General features: G+C 51.7%; 1 protein-coding gene across 1 annotated transcript; it reads left to right on the top strand.

Annotated features, from left to right (window-relative positions):
* Positions 1 to 11,312: 11,312 nt before the first annotated feature.
* On the top strand, positions 11,313 to 17,417 carry C9H2orf72 (chromosome 9 C2orf72 homolog). The gene is made up of 3 exons (XM_074834563.1): positions 11,313 to 11,853; positions 14,975 to 15,091; positions 16,333 to 17,417. Exons 1-3 carry the CDS (start codon positions 11,313 to 11,315, stop codon positions 16,422 to 16,424), a joined length of 750 nt encoding a protein of 249 aa, XP_074690664.1. The 3' UTR covers positions 16,425 to 17,417.
* Positions 17,418 to 18,461: the final 1,044 nt, after the last annotated feature.

Raw genomic sequence — 18,461 nt, forward strand, 5'->3', positions numbered from 1 at the left:
TCTTGTACATTCCTATTTTTATTCCCTCCACCTGTTTTGAGGGACTTTGTTCTTTTTCAGTAGCATATCAGAGTTCACAGCACAGGGATGGAGTAGTGACTCTAAGCTAGGTGATGATATGGAGATTCGATCTGTGCTTGGCAAGGCATTTGTAGAGCAGACTCCATTCTAAAAACAGATAACTGGCAGCCTTTACTGTGACCTGTTTGTGCCTCCCATCATGGATTCTGGATGGTTTGCAGGGCTAAACAATAAATGCTTACAAATCTCACTAACTGCACACAAGCTTTGTATAAAACATGAGAAATAATTCCTTGCCTGCCTAGTAGAGGGGAACTTCTTGTTCCTGTTTCTCTTGCACTTGATGATGACTGCTGTTGGGACGAAACTGTGTAATGGGACACTAAATCCTAGCAGGTGTAAGTCCTAGTTTGCACCTGAAAATAGTACTTCTAGTAGAATCACAAAGAATGAGACTGTATGCGTGCCTGTAGTGTCTGCTCTATGAAATCTATTTAGACACATTTTCATCACACAGCTCCGTAGTGCCTGGGTGTTAATACTTGCTGGTTTCCTGGTCAACCTCATCACAGGGTGTAATGTGGGGTGGTGAGGATCCTTACATTAGACCAGTGTGTCACTTCCATGGGTTCTTTAAGGTTTGTTGAACAAGAAGGTGGTAAAAAATGAATTTAAAGATTCCTAAAATGCAAGCCTCGGAATTTCTTAGTACATCCTTCAAGAATACTGGGTAGTTTTAAGGAGGTTTCAGGCAGCTGCAGGTTGGCATGGTTACTGCTGATTGTCACAGTCCCAGAATGGCCTCTTGGTGCCCCGAGTGGGTGATACCGCTGACTCTGTGCAGCTGTTCTGTCATTTGGAAAGCACCCCTGGTCGGTGAGGCAGGTGGGTCACCCTGAGCTTCCCTGGGTCCCGCTGTAGTGCGGGTCCCTCCTTCCCCAGGAGCGAGAGCTTCCCTCTGCCTGCCCGGCCCCAGGCATGCAGCAGGGAGCCCTCTGAGCTGGGGGCTTGCTTGTCTCCAGCAGTGGGCTGGTGTTGGATAATTAATCCTCTTCTGAAGGAGGTGGGGTAGTCATCTGTGCAGACTACATTATAAATTAAGACTTTCTTTTGAAACTGTTTGGACCTGACTACTCGGCTCTGGTATAGAAGTTACTTTGCTGGACTTGCTTCAAGAAAACCTGCTGCTACTGCTGTGTCCAACAGCAGGAGAGTGCTGGCAGGGGAAAATGCTTTTTTTTTTTTTTTTAATGCCGAGAGAAACTGCAGCTTATGGGATGCTGGGTCAGGTCAAGTAGGGCTTTAGTCTTCCCCAAATACCAACAGGTTATACACATAGGAGTCAAAGAAGGGTGGGGTAGAATACAAATTGAATTTCCAGTTCTAGGCATACCAGAGGAAGAAACATAGTGGGCAAATTGGACTGTAACAGCAGGTTGGTAGGACTGTGGTCCTGTCATTTGGTTGGATTCTGCTGATGAGAAGATAATAAGTGCTCTTGAGTTTGAGGTAAAATACATAATGATCCCCTTTTTCCCCTCCCCTTTCATCTTTTTTTCTGCTGTACCAGACTGCTGAGGTACAAAGCCTGTTCCTGGGAGGTCCAGCATCAAATACTATTTGGCTACAATTTTTGACTTGGTCCCAGCAAAGCCAGTGTGTTTGCTGGTACGTGGTGGCTGTTCAGAGCAGCAGGTGTAGCCTGTTTTCAAGGCCTGTGTGGTGCAAGTACCTTTGCTACAGCCACCTCCATCACCCCTTTTTCCCCAGCAGTGCCGTCAGCTGACGCGCAGGAGGAAGTGATGGCGTCCGAGGGGCCTGCTGTCCGCTCCTTCCTGGAACAAACCACCTAGGAGCTCTTAGCCCTGATGGACATAGCGCGGTGGTGCAACGGATGGGTGCTGGTGGTGGAGGTGGATGATGACAACATGAGAACTCCTTCAGTGCTGGCAGATTTTGCCCAGGACCTGTGTGGCACAGGTGACAGGGCTAAACTGCAGCTGGTGAATAGGACAGAAGAAGAAGAGGATGAGGAGAAGGTTCAGCCACATCTGGTTTTTATGCTGTGGCAAGCCAATATGTTGAAGCAGCTCATGCAGTGGGATCACCTGGATGAGGCCCTCTGGGATGTGAGAAACCTCCTCCCCAGCCTGCCGGAGGTGCTGGTGCTTGTGATGATCCAACCAGACCCCCAGGAGCAGCTGGGCCAGGCACTGCGAGCCCTTAGGAGAATGCAGTGTCTGCTGTATGGGGCCTGGCAACTGCCAGTGGAAGTAGCGATCTACAGCCCAGGCCAGCCTGATGGTATCCTGGAGGCAAAGAGAGCTGCGTGTAGAGCACTGAGAGAAGTCTTAAACTTCCATGAAGGTATCCTGGGGCATAGCTAAACACAGGGGTGAGGGACAAAGACAGGCTCTTTGGAAACAAAAACATGCTCAGGGTAGGGCGCAGGAGGATCTCAGGGACAGTGTAGACTGAAGTGATGCTTGGTGGCTGGGTTCAGATACAGGAAGGAAAATAAGCTGGACCTTGCAGGCAATGTGAGCTAGAAATGAGAATGAGGGCTTAAGTGCTGGGATGGAGGTGGACAATGCGAGTCTGAATCAACTGTGTGTCCTCTTCCAAGTTGGACAGTGGTGGCTCTTGCACCTTGCCCCAAAACACACATGGTTATGGAAATGCTGGTCAGTGTATGAACTGCAGTCCCGACTCCACTGCTGGGGCTTTCTGTGATCATGTTAACAGTCTCTCTGACCCTCTGTTCTTCATTGGAGGGATGTGCCAACTGTTTTCGGTGAGCCATAGGCCAAAACTTTGTCCAGGATGCTGCCTACTGTTCTTCTATTGTGTGTTTCCTCCCGTGGAAGTTGACTCCCAGGGTTCAGTTACTGCTGTGGTCTGCCTGAACATAGGCAACACAAGGTATCAAAGACAGAGAATGAATTCCCTTGGGCAGTAGAATCTGGCAGGTTGGTTTTAGTGCTGTTCACCTGGATGTCCCTTTGTAGAAGTACTTCCCTCCTAGTGCCTTGTTTAGCTGCCCAGTCCTGCATGGACATGATTCAGTATGTGACTGCTGCCAGAAGGGGACACTGCACCCTCAGCATCTCATTGTCCTTGCTACAAAGCTCAGGTTTTTTTGCTGCATTGGGTGAACAATCTACCCCAGGAAACTTACATCAAAAAATCACTGAGTTTCTGCTTTGCATGAACCACCTTGTTCAAATATCCAAATGTCCCCAAGAAACCTGCTGGGCTGTCCCCAGAAAAACAGCTGTCAACACAGAGGAAGTCAGAGCAGGCCAGCGGCCTCTGGATTTTAAACTGCCCAAAACTGCGATCGTGAAAGAAACTAGGAAGTAGGACGTAAGACCACATTTTCCCAGGAGAGCCTGAACACAGGGGTCTTTGGTACATAGTTCCCATCAGCAAAAAGCTCCTGAAATTCCCCAGGGTTTTTTGTAGTCACAGGATGGTGACAGAGCAGTTTGCTGCCCCCTCTTGATTATTGAACAAGATGTTGCAAACAAAATGAAGGTTTGCCTCCTCTTGCACTGTTATTTGCCATTGGTGCGTTGGCCTTTCCCAAGATGCCATTCTTGCACCAGAATAGTTGAAGGGTCTGGGATGAGCTGTCTAAACTTGTTACACTGATCCATGGGGCCCTTAGCACCTACCCTGGCGGAAGGACCCACGGATGGTTTATGTGGGTGGCATACTCCACAGCTCGCTGTTTGCCAGGCAGCTGCTCCAGGCCTGCCTGGTAGCTCAGTGTGATGTGTTTGGACCTGCAGCACCTTGCTGTCATTCATGCTCCATTTTCATTCCTGAGCAGGCTGTGAATGTCCTGTCCCTTCAGTATGATGGGTGAAAGAAGCTTGCTGTATCTTAACCCAAACTCCACTGAGATCTGTAGCTCAGGATCGGAGGGTCAGCTTATGGAGGGGTCAGCACAGCTCTTGTGGGAGGACTGGGAGGGGTGTGGGCTGCACCCACAATGTGTGTCAGGGTGAGACTCAGCTGGAGTGAGGAAGGTCCTGATCTGTGCAGACTGACACTACTGAGCCCTTCTGTAATGGGAAATCAATCAGCATCCTCTTCAAACTAGAGGCACAGTGAGTAAAAGAGTACCTTCGTGCTCGCCTCTCCTCATTCCTGGGTGGGAGGGAAATCTATGCAGATGAAAACCCAACATTTAGCCAACTGTCCATTAATGAAGTTATTGCAGGGAGCTGACCCTCCCAGTGGTGGAGGTGCCAGTAGACATCCAGCAGGTTGAATTACTGGGATGGGTTATTTTGGGTGGAAGGAACTGTAAAGAGCAGTAGATTACTTTTGTTTCTAAGGCCAATGGCCCATGTAATAACTGAACTCATTTGCCATCCTCTGGGCATGGCAAGGTACTATAGTTACCCAGGTGTTTTTGCATTGGGAGTTTACATGTACTTCTTCTCTGTTTTTTTTTTTTACAGATATTGTATCCACCTAAGATCTTAACTATCACCAAAAGAAGTATTAAAAATCTGGTATTTGTTTCATTTCCCTATGTGTACCTGTAAGCTTTAAAGACTATGAAACTCCTGCTGAAGCTGCAGGTTTGTGCAATACAGTACGGAAGGAATGGGATTTGAGGGTGGTACAGAGCCTCTGAACCAACCTTTCTCAGGGAAAGGATCCTCCAGGTTATTCTTCAAATGTGGGTTCTTTCCACGTCCTTAGGGACAGTGTGGCTTTACAAAGCAAAACAACCTTGCTGTAGGTGTTTGGGTGGTGCTGGTGCTTGACAGCCTCTTGGATGAGGTGCTGGTTGTGTGAAAAAACCTGCTTAAAAGTATGGGGGGAAAATTACCTTGTCCAGTGGTCTAAATGTAACACACTTAACAGTTGCTCTGTTGTGGAAGAGACTTTCCATGAGCAATTGGGCACCTTAAGATAAATTCCCACTTTTGTTAGAGAGGACACTTTCTTTGGGGTGATCAAGCTAATGCAGAAATAGTTCCCTTGAGTCAATGCAAGATGTGTTACAGTTCAGGCTGTCTGTGAGTACAGAAAGTTTGGCTTTAAGAGACTCCTGATAAGCACATTAAGACGTCCTTAAAGCAAGTAGCCATGATGAGATCCTGTGTTTCTATCATTTCCTGTAGCATCTGCAGTTAACCATCCCAATCCAGGCACAGTCCATGCAGCTCTTGAGTTTCTTTGGTAGCATGTTTGTGCTGTGTCCAGGCATTTCTGTGTGGGGTGATGTGCAGCACTGCCAAGCGCTGCTAGTGGAAGGGGAAACTCTCTGAGGTACGTGGCTGAAATCCTGACCAGGACTTGGGAGCACAGGGATGCCCTGCAGGGACAAGTGATGTAGCCACAGGGATGTGTGGCTGGGGTGGGGAGGAGTGTGGTCACCCCGACAGCCAGGGAGGCAGAATACCATGGGTGCTCTCAAGCTGCATCCGTGCTTTGTTCTCCAGCTAACCCTGGGTGGGTTGGAGCTCCCTGCTCTGCTGCTGTGATTGCTCGCCCAACCTGCTGCAGTCCAGCAAAGGGAGATCTGCTCTTTAAATGTTGAATGCCCTTCTCATTTTGACTAATGCAGGGTTGGTGAGTTTTCATGTGATAACTCTGCTGCCAAGCTAGCAGGAGCACTGCAATCCAGCAAAGCAGGAACAAGCAGCTGTGGCCTGAAACCTTTCCAGCCAGCTCAGCTAAACCCCAAAGAGGAGACGCACCAGCAAGCATTTGGAGCACTGCTGCATGGCCTAGAAGTCTGCCAAGGGCAACAGGTCTCTTCCTAGGACAAAGAACAGCCTGCTTGGCTCAGCTGGCATCACATGCTGTGAGAGCAGCAGGAAGTGGCTGTCCTGTGGGCTCCTGGCAGATGAGCAGCTGAGTACTACTGCTGGAAGAAGATCTTGATCAAGACAACACCTGAGCCAAGTTTTGCCATCCAGACCAAGCTTTGCCCATTTCCAAAAAACCCTTGCCTGCTTCTCAGTCATCTGGCACATCGTGCCTACATGCCAGGGGAAATTCCAACTGCACTTTGGTGCCCTGTAGTGTACCAGAAAGGCACCTCACCAGCTGGTTATCTGTGGCTTCTTTCAGGGATCAACAGTGTCAAACCAGGCAGATCCAAACACACCTGCCCTGCCCATCAGAGCAACTCCAGCCAGGGGAGCTGATGGATCTGCCCATTGCCTTTATAAAGGGAGTAGTTCTGAGACCCTGGGGGCTTGGCCTGTGCCAGTAAGGGGTTTTGTGGAAGGAGGCAGGAGGATGCAAGATGGAGTGCAAGGGAGGCAGGAGGGGCTGTGTTTGTGTGCAGTGGTCTCCGACCACAGGTCTCCAGCTTGGTGGAGTCTGGGGTAACTTTTAAGAGGTTCTGTGAAGGGTAAGCACACAAAAAGCTGGACTGCTGGTGTTGAAGGCATGTGTGTACTGGGAAACAATGGAGGCTGATGGCTGTGAACAGCTAGTTCCGGGTCCTGTCATCAAACCAAAGGCAAGGGTCCAGCTGAGGCTCTGGCAGGAAGCATAAGGAAACAGGACAACTGCAGAAATGGGCAGGATGGGGCATGGCTTTCACAGGGAATGGGATTTTGGAGAAGAGTTAAGGAAAGGTTTGGGGTTTCCCACTGTTTTGGATTCAGTGTGAGAATAAAGTTGATAACACACTGATGTTTTACTTGTTGCCAAGTAGTTCTTACCCTAAGTTAAGGATTTTTCAGTTTTCTGTGCTCTGCCAGCAAGCAGGTGTAGAAGAAGCTGGGAGGGATCATGTCCAGGACAGCTGACCTGAACTAGCCAAAGGGATATTCTATACCATAGAACTTCATGCTCAGTATATAAACTGGTGGGACCTGGCTGTGGGGGGTGGATTGCCGCTCTGGCATCAGTCAGCGGGTGGTGAACAGTTGCATTGTGCATCACTTGTCCTTTCTTGGGTTTTATTTATCTCTCTTTTTGTTATAGTCCTTTACTATTATTATTGTTGTTATATTTTATTCTATTTTAGTTATTAAACTGTTATCTCAACCTGCAGGTTTTACTTTTTTTTTCGATTCTCCCCATCCCACTGGGAGAGGGGAAGAGTGAACGAGTGGCTGTGTGGTGCTTAATTGCTAGCTGGGGTTAAAACATGCGACCGTCAGGAAGCCAGGCTGTTTCTGAGCCATGGGGCAGCCAGGGACTTCCCATCTTTATTTGCTTATGGGGTGTAACCTCCGCTGAGCGGAGCTCAGAGAGGTGTGATGACTTGGGTGGATCCAGGCCAGGGCTGAGTTGGCACAGGGTGCCAGGGGACCAAAACTGGGGCTGCCTCAGCAGTCCCTGGAGATAGCTGGGTCTGGGGCATGAGGAGCTGGGACGGACCATCCAGTCTGGAGTCAGTTGTGACTGAACTTGTCACGGGAAGGATCCATGTCTGGTTTGATACAGTTCAAGTTTCAGTGGGTGAAAGGTGGGGAAGAATCTGGATTCAAGGGCTAGAAAGGTTGAGGGGAGTTTTGGGGAAGATCAGTGGTGAAGATGGGAAGAGCCATGGAGGAGTGAACAGGAGACAGGCTAGAAGGGGATCAGTGGGACTGGGATGTTCAGGGCAAGGGTAGGGTTTGGAGTATTTTCTTCACTTGCGATTACCTCCTCTGCTACCTCATGCTCCTGGTGGCAGGTGGTAGTGCTGCACTAGTAAAGCAGATGCTTTCCAGCATCTCGTAATCATGATGTGTTTTTCTGAAGAAGTGGAAACAAGTTTGGAGAACAGGTCTGTGAAAGAGCATTTGTGCAAAGCTTTGCTAATGCTAGGATTGTCAGCAGCCAGTTCCCGCTGTTTCCAAGTGCCCCCATGAGCACCAAGGCTGCTGAGAGAGTTTAAGGAGCTGGGATGAGTCATTGGACACGGGGGCTCAGAGCTACTCCCACAGATTTCCTATTGCTTGTTCAGCCATTCTGCACTCCTATATCAAAATTGGCACAAGAATCTTTTTTCCTGTCCTCTTCCTACTCTCTTCAGAGGAGAGGTTAATCTTGGTAAATGCATCTCTTAAGGGGCCTAATCCAATGGACCTTTGATTTTAATTAGACTTCAAGACACTACTAATACACATAATAAATTTATTTCTCTGAATGATAAATTTGTTTCTCTGAACAAAGCATCTTCCTCCTTTGAAGTCCAAAATGAGCAGGTGTTGTGTTTGCTTTGAACAGCTATGGGCATATGTAAGAGTTGTGATTACCCTCATTTAGGGCTATCTGCAGAGATTTTCTACAAATGTGACTGTCGGATGTTTGAAGGAGTGTCAGGCCTTGTAAATACATCTGTGTTTTCACTCAGATGCCTGCCAGAGCTCTGAAGGCACTTTGTCAGGGACTACAAATACTGCTGAGCTCATGACTGCCTCTGAGCTGTTTGAGCTGTACGTCTTTACGTAACACAAAGGAAGATAAAGTTGTATTTGCTATTAGATCTCACCTCTGTTAATGAGTAAAGAAATGTAAACTAGGTTGTTTGGGTGTTGTGGGTGACATTCACCTTTCCATTCAGCCTCTGCTGGCAATGGTACATGTGTACCCAAAATCAACTAAGAGAATTGCAGTGGCTGCAGAGAACAGCTCTATCCAGTCCCAAATATTAGTTTTTAGAGGCTGTGCTGGCAGTTTAAACATCAGGGCCGCTGCAGAGAAACAGCTAGTAGTGCTCCTCCTGAGCTGAGTTAGGAAGATCATTTCAATTTTTTCTATACTATTTTTTTTCTGCAGGAATCATCTTGATAAATTTGGGGCATCGCCTGCTTGAAATCCCACTTCCTGAGGCACTTTGGGGTCTCTGTGCAAGTCACTGGCACAGCAGTGCTTGAAAAGAGCTCTGTGAGACCTGGGCTGTAATGGCCTTTGCACATCAGATGGTATAACTGGCACTGCCACACCACAGGCTGTGCTGGCAGCTCATCTAGAGTTTAAACATGCTGAGGGTCTTGTGGCAGTTTGCAGGGAGCATCCTGCCTCCTTAGAGCCAACTTCAAGAGACCTGGGCTTCCCCGGTCAAACCAGCCAAAGCAAGCATCTGTCTTTGGCTTGTTCCTTGCACGAAGCAGCCAAAGCTGCTGGTCCCTCTTCCCAGAGACCTCCTGCTTGTGGCTGGCTTATGAACAAATCTGTGTGAGGGCTGTACCCAAAATTCTGTAGTGGGGGTAAGTATGAGCAGAGAAACACCAAGGTGAGGGCTCCCGGGGACCAGCACCCGCTCCTGCCCCTCCTGCCGGCACAGCTCATGGTGCTGATTACCCCAGGGCTTTTCTCCACCGGACTATGAGCAGGATTCTGCACAGATGAGAAAAAAATCCTTGTAAATACAAAATTTGGGCAATGCTAAGGCCAGATCTGGCTGTTGAATTATGTCTGTCTTTGTAACCCTGCAATGTTGACAGCTGCTCTCAGGGCTACCACGCTGGCATGGAAGCATGGACTCTTGCAACAATAGACCCTGATCTTTGGAAGAGGAGCCTAATCCTTCTGTTTTATCTCCCCCCGATTTTCTTATCAGCACTTGTCAATGAGTAAGTTACTTTTGCTAAGAGCCAGGGCAGAAAGTCTCTCTGAAACCCTCGCCTAGTCTGTCCGGCCCCCTGTGATGCTGGTGTGGGGGAGTGTTTGCTAGGTCTGTCGTAGCTGGGGCAAATATTTTCCTGGCTTAAAACGATGGCACACAGTGACCTTCCTGAGCTGCCACACCTCCATTGAGCCTGGGGACCAGCCTGCGGCACATCCCTGTGGTGGCTGCAGATCTGCTGAGCTCTGGGGATGGGTGGCTGTGAGGATGAGCAGGGAGTAGGCATGCTGGCTCAACTGCCTTTGTGGCACGAGCATGCCCCAGCACATGCTGGGAATCACTGATCCAGGGCAGGCACGTGGATTTTGGCTCTGCTTTCACTCCCGGTGCTCTTGGAGCCTCCTCTGCCCATGCTGCAGAGATGGTTTGGCTCCAAACCGCCTCAGAGAGCAACTGGCCAAGGTGCCTTGGGCCGTTTGCACCTTTGAGCTGTTTATCCGCTCCCAGGTTCTTGTGATAAGACATTACCTGTTTGGAGGAGCCTGTTCTGATATGGCACAGGGCAAGTATTTACCATGTGCCATGGATCAGAGCTTCCTGGTTCATCTGACAGGCACACGGATGCTATGCAAGTGCCAGGGCTGGGCACAGCAGCTACCATCACGTGGCTTTCATTCACCCTCGGCTGGCAGAGCCAGATCATGGGATACGGACCTTTCCCTGCGCTGGGGCTGTGTAATGTGTGCCAGCACCGAGGCACTGCCTATAGCTCCATATTTATCCCTGCAAACATTTTGTGCTTCGATGGGACACTGTGAGCGCTGCCAGTGCTGGTGGGGCTGTGACTACGGGCTGTGTTTTGTGTGGAAGGGGGATGGATGTGGCATTTGCAGAGAGGAAGCCAAAGGGGACTGGCTTGGGAAGGGACTCGGAGGTGCAGCATAGGGGGGTGGGGGCTGCAGCTCAGCTGTGCACAAATTGGGGAACTTGTTACCAGTGGGGAGGGTATAGGCTTTGAGGGGGTACTGGTTTCCCAAACTGGAATGGTTTCCTGAATGGGGCTATAGCCTGGCCAGGCTGTGCAGCAGCGTAGTGCCTCTTACGGCAAGTGATGCTACAGAGACCACTCCATCACTGCCCTGGGTATGGCTCATTACAGCTTGGGGAGCATGTTGTACCCTTGGGGTGCACGATCTGCCGCTCCTCTATCACGCCTCGTGTGTACCCCACTTCACTGCCACCACAGCCTCCGCTCATCCCTCCCGCAGCTCCCTAACCCCTCCACAGCGCATGTGTTTGTCTGAATTTTATCACCACTTCGTTGGAAATAAGACCAGCCTCGCAGGAGGCCTGTGCCAGGGCTCCGAGCTGGGTTGCGCGGCAGATCTGGGGGGCCCCATGTCCCCTGTAGTACCCTCTCTTGTGTGCCCCCCACCCCCAGCAGCTGGCAGGGGCTGTTCACCGGAGGTAGCTGGGGGGGTGCCGGTCCCGGGACGGGGCTGGAGGTGCTGCAGGCCGCCTGGCGTGGGGCGGGGGGGTGTCCGGTGTCCTTGACACACACACACCCCCCCCCCCCCCCCCAGCTCCGCTGCATGGGGGTGGGCGCACGGGGAGGTGCTTGGCGCGGGGGGGTGGGTCCGGTGCTGGAGCGTGTGCCGGGGGTGATGCAGGGTGCGAGGGACCGGGGCGGGGGGCGGTGCCGGGGGCGGTGCGCGGTGCCGGGCAGGGTGCGCGGCGGCTGCGGCGGGGGATGGCGGCGGAGCTGCAGGAGCTGCGGGCGCTGGTGGAGCGGGCGGGCGGGCGACGGGCTGTGCTGCTGGTGGCCGAGGTGGCGGAGGGAGCCCCGGTGGCGGCCACGCTGGCCGCCTTCGCCCGCGACCTCCTGGGCGACGAGGCGCCGCCGGGGCCGGGGCCGGGGCCGGGGCCGGGGCCGGGGTGCCGGTCCCGGCGGCGGGCTGGCGGGGGGCGGCGGGCGCTGGGAGCGCGGCTGCTGGTGGTGCTGTGCCGCGGCGGGGCGGCGCGGGGCCGCGGGGCCCGGGCCCGCCTGCGAGAGGTGGTGCGGGACGTGCGCGGCCGCCTCCCCCGGGCCCCGCCGCCCGCCGCCCTCGGTGTCCTCCTGCCCGGCGGGGACGGGGAGGACGCGGCGGTGCTGGATGCTGCGCTGCGGCGGCACTTCCCGGTGCCCGGCACGGTGCAGGCGGCCCGGTACAGCCCCGGTAGCCCCGCCGCCCTCCGCGACTGCCGCGCCGCCGCCTGCCGCGCCCTGCGCGCCGCCCTGCAGCACCCCGCAGGTACCGGGGGGGGGGGGACGACGGACACCGGCTGGGGGGGCGGCGGGTGGTCGGGCCGCTCCCTCCCCCGGGGGGCCGGGAGCTTTTATAAGGCCATTTGCTCCGGTTTCCTGTGGAATCTGCCCCATCCTTATGGGATCTGACCACTCCTGATGGGATCTTCCCCCCACCCCAATGGAATCTGGTTTTTCCCTTTGGGATCTGACCACTGCTGATGAGATCCTCCCCCCACCCAAGCCAGTCTGGCTTTCCCCGTTGGGATCTTTTTCATCCTGGTGGGGTCAGAGCCTTGCCAGTGGGAACTGCTGGGGTTCCCAGTCCTGGCAGCTGGAGAGAACAAACTTTCTAGTGGGTTGGGAAGCACTAGAGCAGCTCATGGATAGCAGGAATGTGGCAGTGGACAGCTGTGACATCATGGCCATCCGTGTGACACCGTGGCCATCCATGCTTATGGATGTGTGTTACTGGGGACGCAGAACTGGGGAGTGGCCCTTGCTGTAGGGTGCAGGCGGGACCTGACCCTCCTGCAGGAGGAAGATGCTTGTGCTGGCTTTGCATAATGAATAAGAACATCAGTAAGTGGCTGTTTGGGTTTAAAACCAGGCGTCTGTTGGTGTCCAGTTTAAGCAAGGATGGCAGGATGAAAGCTGGGTGTGAAACAGGCCTTGAGGAACAGCACTTGCCCTGTGGCGAAAGGCAAATCATGTTTGTGTGCAAATGCAAGGTGGTGGGCAGCTGGGCAGGCTCTGCTGTCACAGCAGCCACACAAAACAGGGCTCACTTTAATCTTTGGCACTGCTTTGTCTTGGGCTGTTTCCCTTTCCTCCTCCCTTCTTTCATTTATTTCCCACTTTTTCCTTGCTCCCCATCATTTTCAGAGGCTCTGGTGTTCTGCTGTCTCACTGCCTTTACCCCGAGGGATCCTGGCACCTGCCTGCAGCACCACATTGACAGGGTCTTCTGGGATCCCTGGGACATGGGGATGGTTGGCTGCAGCTCAGCTGCTTCTTTCCAGCAGCTCAGTCCAGAATCCTGTATCTGAATGCTGAGGAGCTTTGAGATGGCCGGGACCCGCTGCGAGGGTGCAGGGCTGTCTTCTGCCAACTCTTTGTACTGAGGCACGCACGATCCCCTTTCCAGCTTCTCTCCTTTCACATGCTTTTCTCTTCCTCACATTGTTCCTGCTGCAAGAATTTCTGGTGTGCTCCCAGATGCCAGTGAGCCCTCCAGTTCTGGTTGCAGCAGCCTGGTGGGACAGCAGCTGCAGAGGCAGAAAAACATCCCTGCATTCTTGACCTTTTTCTACCTCTGCACATCGATGGTGCTTGGCTTGGTACATGTATTTTTGTGGCTAGCTGTGGATTTGTCCTTTGTGCAGACATGGAAGAAGCATAGCAGCCAGCAGTGGAGAAAGAGGAGCAGAAGGAGCCAGAGCAGGTGTTGCAGCCTGTTTGTGCTTTCTAAGCATGGTGGGTAGGAAAACTCAGCGTGTTGCTTTAACTCACCTCTGATGCTCTGCCTGGTGCTCTTAGTCATGCGAGTGTCCCAGGACCTGCATGTGTAATGAGGACACTCATCACCTGCAGAGTTCAACCTCAGGCAAGGCAGCTTCTTGCCGTGCTGCTGTGAGCCCTACCTTCCAAAATCTCCATGTGGCCAGAGGGATCCCAAGCGTAGCTGTGCCTCCAGAGAGCTGGAGACCTGGCAGTACCAGGCACCAGCTTCATTGCAGGCTGGTCTCCTTCATCCCGTGGCTTTTTCCACAAGCAAAGCACAAGGGGACTAATAACTTTAATGTAATGTGAGAGGACTGTGGAAAAGATGGGCGTGGGGCTGCGGAGCACCTGCAAAGCAGGTTCTAGGGATGCTACTGTAAGAATGTCCTCAGTCAGGGCTGAGCTTGTCTTGTTTCCCCTCTTGACCTTGAAAGGGCTTTGTGTTAAGCTGAAAAAAGATGCTCTTGCATCTGGATAAGGATGCTGGGAGGCGTACAGAGTGTAATGCTCTCTGTACGTGTGCTTGTACCTGTTTTATTTCAGCCCAGCTTCGAAGCCTCTTCCTCTTCCACACACATCACTGCTCAGCTCCGCCCGTGACAGTTGCTCTGGAGCTGCAGCCACCTCCATGCTGGCAGTGTCTCAGACACTGTCGTTTGTGCAGTGGAGCTGCGACGGGAATGGCAGTGGGGTTCCTGCGTCTCTTGGGTCTAAGCAGGAATGTGCTGGGCTGCTATCCTGCTGTGCCTCAGTGGTGTCCAGAGTCCCCGCGCACTGCGAGGAGGGGATGTGTTTACGGCTGGTTTTGGTTTGTTGACTGGCAGGAAAGACTGCCACTGTGAACTCTTTAGTGTCGCAATGGTTTGATAAGCTGAAGGACGCTGAAGTGGTTTATCATCTGTTATCTGATTAGACGGTGAAAGGCTGGACAGTATTTCAATGGAGATGCTGAACTGCTGCTGTTGGAGACCATATAAAATACGCTGGTGTAGTGTTTTACAAGCTGCTGTAGTGTTTTACTATAATGGCTCAAAAGCCTGTAGTAACTTGCTGTGACTTTTGTTGTCCTCCAGAGTAAATATTGTACATTGACGGAGGCCACATGCTCTCTGCATTTTGCAAGCAGTTACAGCTGTAGTTTTCAGTGTGCTGCAAGTCTGCGTGTCCAGGAGGTCTGCCTGGGAGGGAGGAATTGCTTGACAAAGCAGGGAGCAGTGAATAGGTTGATGTGTCAGAAGCTGTGTGATAATACAAAAGAAGAACTTCCTTCTGCAGGCATGCCCTAACCATGTCAGTCCCCAGCCTTGCCACGTGTGCTGGCAGAGCTCCTGCCAGGTTTCTTGCTCACTCTGGGCTGCCACATCCAGGATGGTTTTGGCAGTGAAGCGCAAAGTAGAAACCAACACTGGAGACAAATTTCCAGGGTAGCAGATTGGTTTCAGCCTGAAATAAGGATTGCCAGGAGCTGCTCTGTGCTTTCCAGGGGTGGACTTTGTGGAGTGGATCCGGGTTTGCTGTGAGGAGTTGGGCTCATGAAGGGGAGATACTGTGAGTCAGCAGCAGGAGGGTAGGGGAGCAGCAGGGCTGACCCGCTGCCAGTCTGAACTCATCTCTCATTTATTCAGAAGAGGGAAAAGCCAGGGAGAGGTGGAGGCTCCCATCCTTCCTGCGGTGCATTTCTTGGAGATGGAGGAGCCAGAGAAAAGGTCACGAAGCAAAAGCTGCAAACAACATTCATGAAGGTACGTCCAGCTCCCTCCCTTGTACTCCTGCTGTGACTGTCAGAGGTTCCTCACCGACTCCTTGGTGGTTCCGGTGCCCAAGCCCTTTGCTGGTGGCCTCCTGAAGCTATTTCCAGCTCTGCAGCTGATGTCTCTTCTCTGGCTGTGGTTTGGCCAGAACCTGAAGACAACAGGCACACATCTGGCTGGTGTGTTGCCCTCTCCCTGTTTTCTGACGTTTTGCTTGTCTAAATAAAACCACGCTGGGTCTGGTGCCCAACTACACGCCTGGGAGCACTGCTGAACTCAGCTGTGTTTTGCTGGAGTTTCTGGCAGCAGAACTGCTGTCTGTCTAAACAATGAATTGGAAGCTTCACCCTGACCTTACGGGATGCTTTCTGCAAACACAGATGAGACGAGTGTTCCCAAACCACTTGCATTGGGGGCTGGTGGGGAGGAGAAAGAGGGCAGTCAGCCTTGGGCTCCCCGAGTCTAAAGGAAATTGTTCAGGTAACATTCACCCTTTGCTGTACCGTTGGCGCTTCTGCTTGCCTTTTTGCAGAAGTGCCCCCATGCAGAAGGCTACAAGGTGCATGGTGTGGAGATCCAGATTGCTCTATGGAGCACACAGAGGAGGGGAAGATCCTTCACTGTAAATTAGAATAGAATAGAATAGAATAGAATAGAATAGAATAGAATAGAATAGAATAGAATAGAATAGAATAGAATAGAATAGAATAGAATAATTTTCAGTTGGAAGGGACCCCTATCTAGTCCAACTGCCTTGACCACTTCAGGGCTGAACGAAAGCTAAAGCATGTTAAGGGCATTGTCCAAATGTCTCTTAAACACATAAAATGCTTAAAAAGTGTAAGGGTCGGAGAAATCAACTGAAAAGCCCAATCTGTGCAGCTTTGAGACATGTCCTCTAGGGTCACAAAATTTAAGTGCCTGATCTTGCTGTCAGTGCCAGCCAGGTGATGCCTTGTGGCCACACAGCTTGTTGTGAGACTGCTGAGACCACAGGAGGCCAGGGAGCTGGGCCCTGTGCTCCTCTGCTCATAGATCACCCCTGTTTGTTGAAGCAATGTTGAGCTTGTAAAACAAAATTTAAATCCATTATGAGAAAAATCAGCTGTGCTTAGATTGTGAGTATCTATCAATTGCTTCCCCTTGCTTCTTCCTTTTAATCTTAAGTTGCATTTTGCATGAAGAAGGGTTTCCCATTCAGCTCTCCCTTGACCTCTCTCTGCTCTTTGCAGATGACCTGCAGGACCCTGAGGAAGAAGTGGCTCTGACCAGCCTGTCCCCCAATGGAAACTACGAAGAGGCTGCTGGAGGCACAGGCACCTAGAGCTGCTGGGTGCCCGGCACAGTCCACATCCCAGATCTGCCCGGTGGATTTGGAGCAGTGGGAGGAGGAGCTGGTGCATGCCCACTCACCCCCTCCGCTGAGGACCCACCACTCTGGAGAGAAGCTGCTCGGCTTCACTCACCCGGGTCTTCTGTAGCTGCTGACAGCCTCTGAGGTCCGTGCCAGAGAGCCATCCCCTGCTGCGCCCTGCTGCCCGGGGTGCCTGGAGCTGCTGCTGGACATGGGGCTTCTAAGAAGCCCTTTGGGATGTATCCCGTGTCCTGGGCAAGATGACGTTGGGACTTTGGGTGTGAAATGCAGCCACCTGCTTGAAGAATGAGGAATCCTTTCTAGTTCTGAGCAAAGTTCCCTGCTGAGATTGCTGGGGCTGGTCTCCCTGGCAAATGGGTTGTGTTGCCTTGTTTTCCTGCTTTATTGCTTTGAAGTTCTCACCCTCTCCGATCAGGCAAAAGAAAGACAAATACCATGGTGGCATGAAGACTTGAATGGGACTAAATATGAGGTTTTGGACCTACCAGCTACAGAAAAGGCTTGAATGTAACTATGTAATGTGAAGAATGCAATAACAGCCCACTGTGGGTAGCAAGAATAATGCAAAAGATACTGGTAGTGATGGCAGCTGGAGCAGAGTGCGGTTTGGGAGCAGGATCCGTGCCTCTGGCTTGTCCTGGTGCTCACAGACTGACTGACGGACTGCCTGGCTTGGAGGGGGTGGCAGATGGATGCTGAGGTGTGGCTGATGCTCAGTGAAGTTATGGGAGAGGCCCATCTTACCTGGGACATCTCCACAGACATGCAGTGACAGGTCTTGAAGGTGGCCTGCAGCACAACAAAATGTGGCTGCTACATAAATAAATATAAAAATAAAAATAAGTAGTTCCAAAGGACTGCCTGTGGGGCAACACAATTAATTACAAATCCTTGGTTTGTGAGGAACATTGCTATAATGCTAAGAATACTTTTTTTTATTCTTACTTTTATGCAACATAAGCCAAGTCTTGTTTTATTTTTAGCACAAGCTACTGGGTTTTGTTTGGGCCTGGCTGTCCTTCTGGAGTTTCATCCAGCTCAAACGAGAAATTTCAATGTGTCATGTCCTGCCTACCTCTTCTCTGGGTTAGCTGCTGCATTAAGTCGGTATGCCCTCCGTGCATGTCTGGCTCTTTTCCCCAGTGGCAGCTGAAGTGTCTGCAGCCCTTCCAGCTCTGGCCAGCACCCTCTCCCAGCAGTGTGCCTTCAGCAACTCTAGCTCCTACCTGGAGCAGGGGATGGTTTTTTTACCCAGCTCTGCTCATGACCATGATCATCAACACTTTTCAACAAACCATTTTCCCATGCCTCAGTTTCCCCACCAGTAGGATGGGGACAGCAATGCCTACCTACCTCACTGGGGTTATGATGGTAACTCTGGAGCAGAGCTTAGCAGCTCTTGGGTTTAGAGTCGGTCCCTTTAGTGATGGTGCTGCTTTGCCCTTTTGGCAGGGAGAGGCTGAGGGTGTCTGGGGCATGCTGGTGGGGTCGAGTGGGAGAGATGGGGAGCGTTTCCAGGTGTGCTCAGCAAGTCTCTGTGTTATCATGCTGCTCATTTGAATGTGTTGGGATAGTTAGGCTTGGTCTACGTAGGAAAGCTTTGCCTGAAATGCAGCCGTAAGGTGCTGTATCTGCCACATGAGATAGTGGGAAGGAGGGAGTAGGTGGCTTCCAAGTCCATGCAAGCAGCGTTTGGGGAAGCACATGTCACATCTCTTCACAGCAGAAACACTTTCTGTGTGGGTGTGGCGTGGGGAGAACGAACCTAGGAGGCAGTTGACATTGGTGGAGCACGTTGCTCTGCAGAGAGGGCACCGAACCCACTCTTCTTCCAGCCTGCAGATTTCTGTAGGTTTTCTTTGCTTATGACCAAGGGGAAAATACAGATATAACCAAGTGACTTAATAAAGTCGCTTGGTGTGGGTGTGTGGGTGGCTGTATTCACAACCCCAGGCTTCAGCACTGAGTACTAAGTGCATCTCAGTG

The sequence above is a fragment of the Strix aluco genome, chromosome 9, assembly GCF_031877795.1.
Source record: "Strix aluco isolate bStrAlu1 chromosome 9, bStrAlu1.hap1, whole genome shotgun sequence".
NCBI lineage: Eukaryota > Metazoa > Chordata > Aves > Strigiformes > Strigidae > Strix > Strix aluco.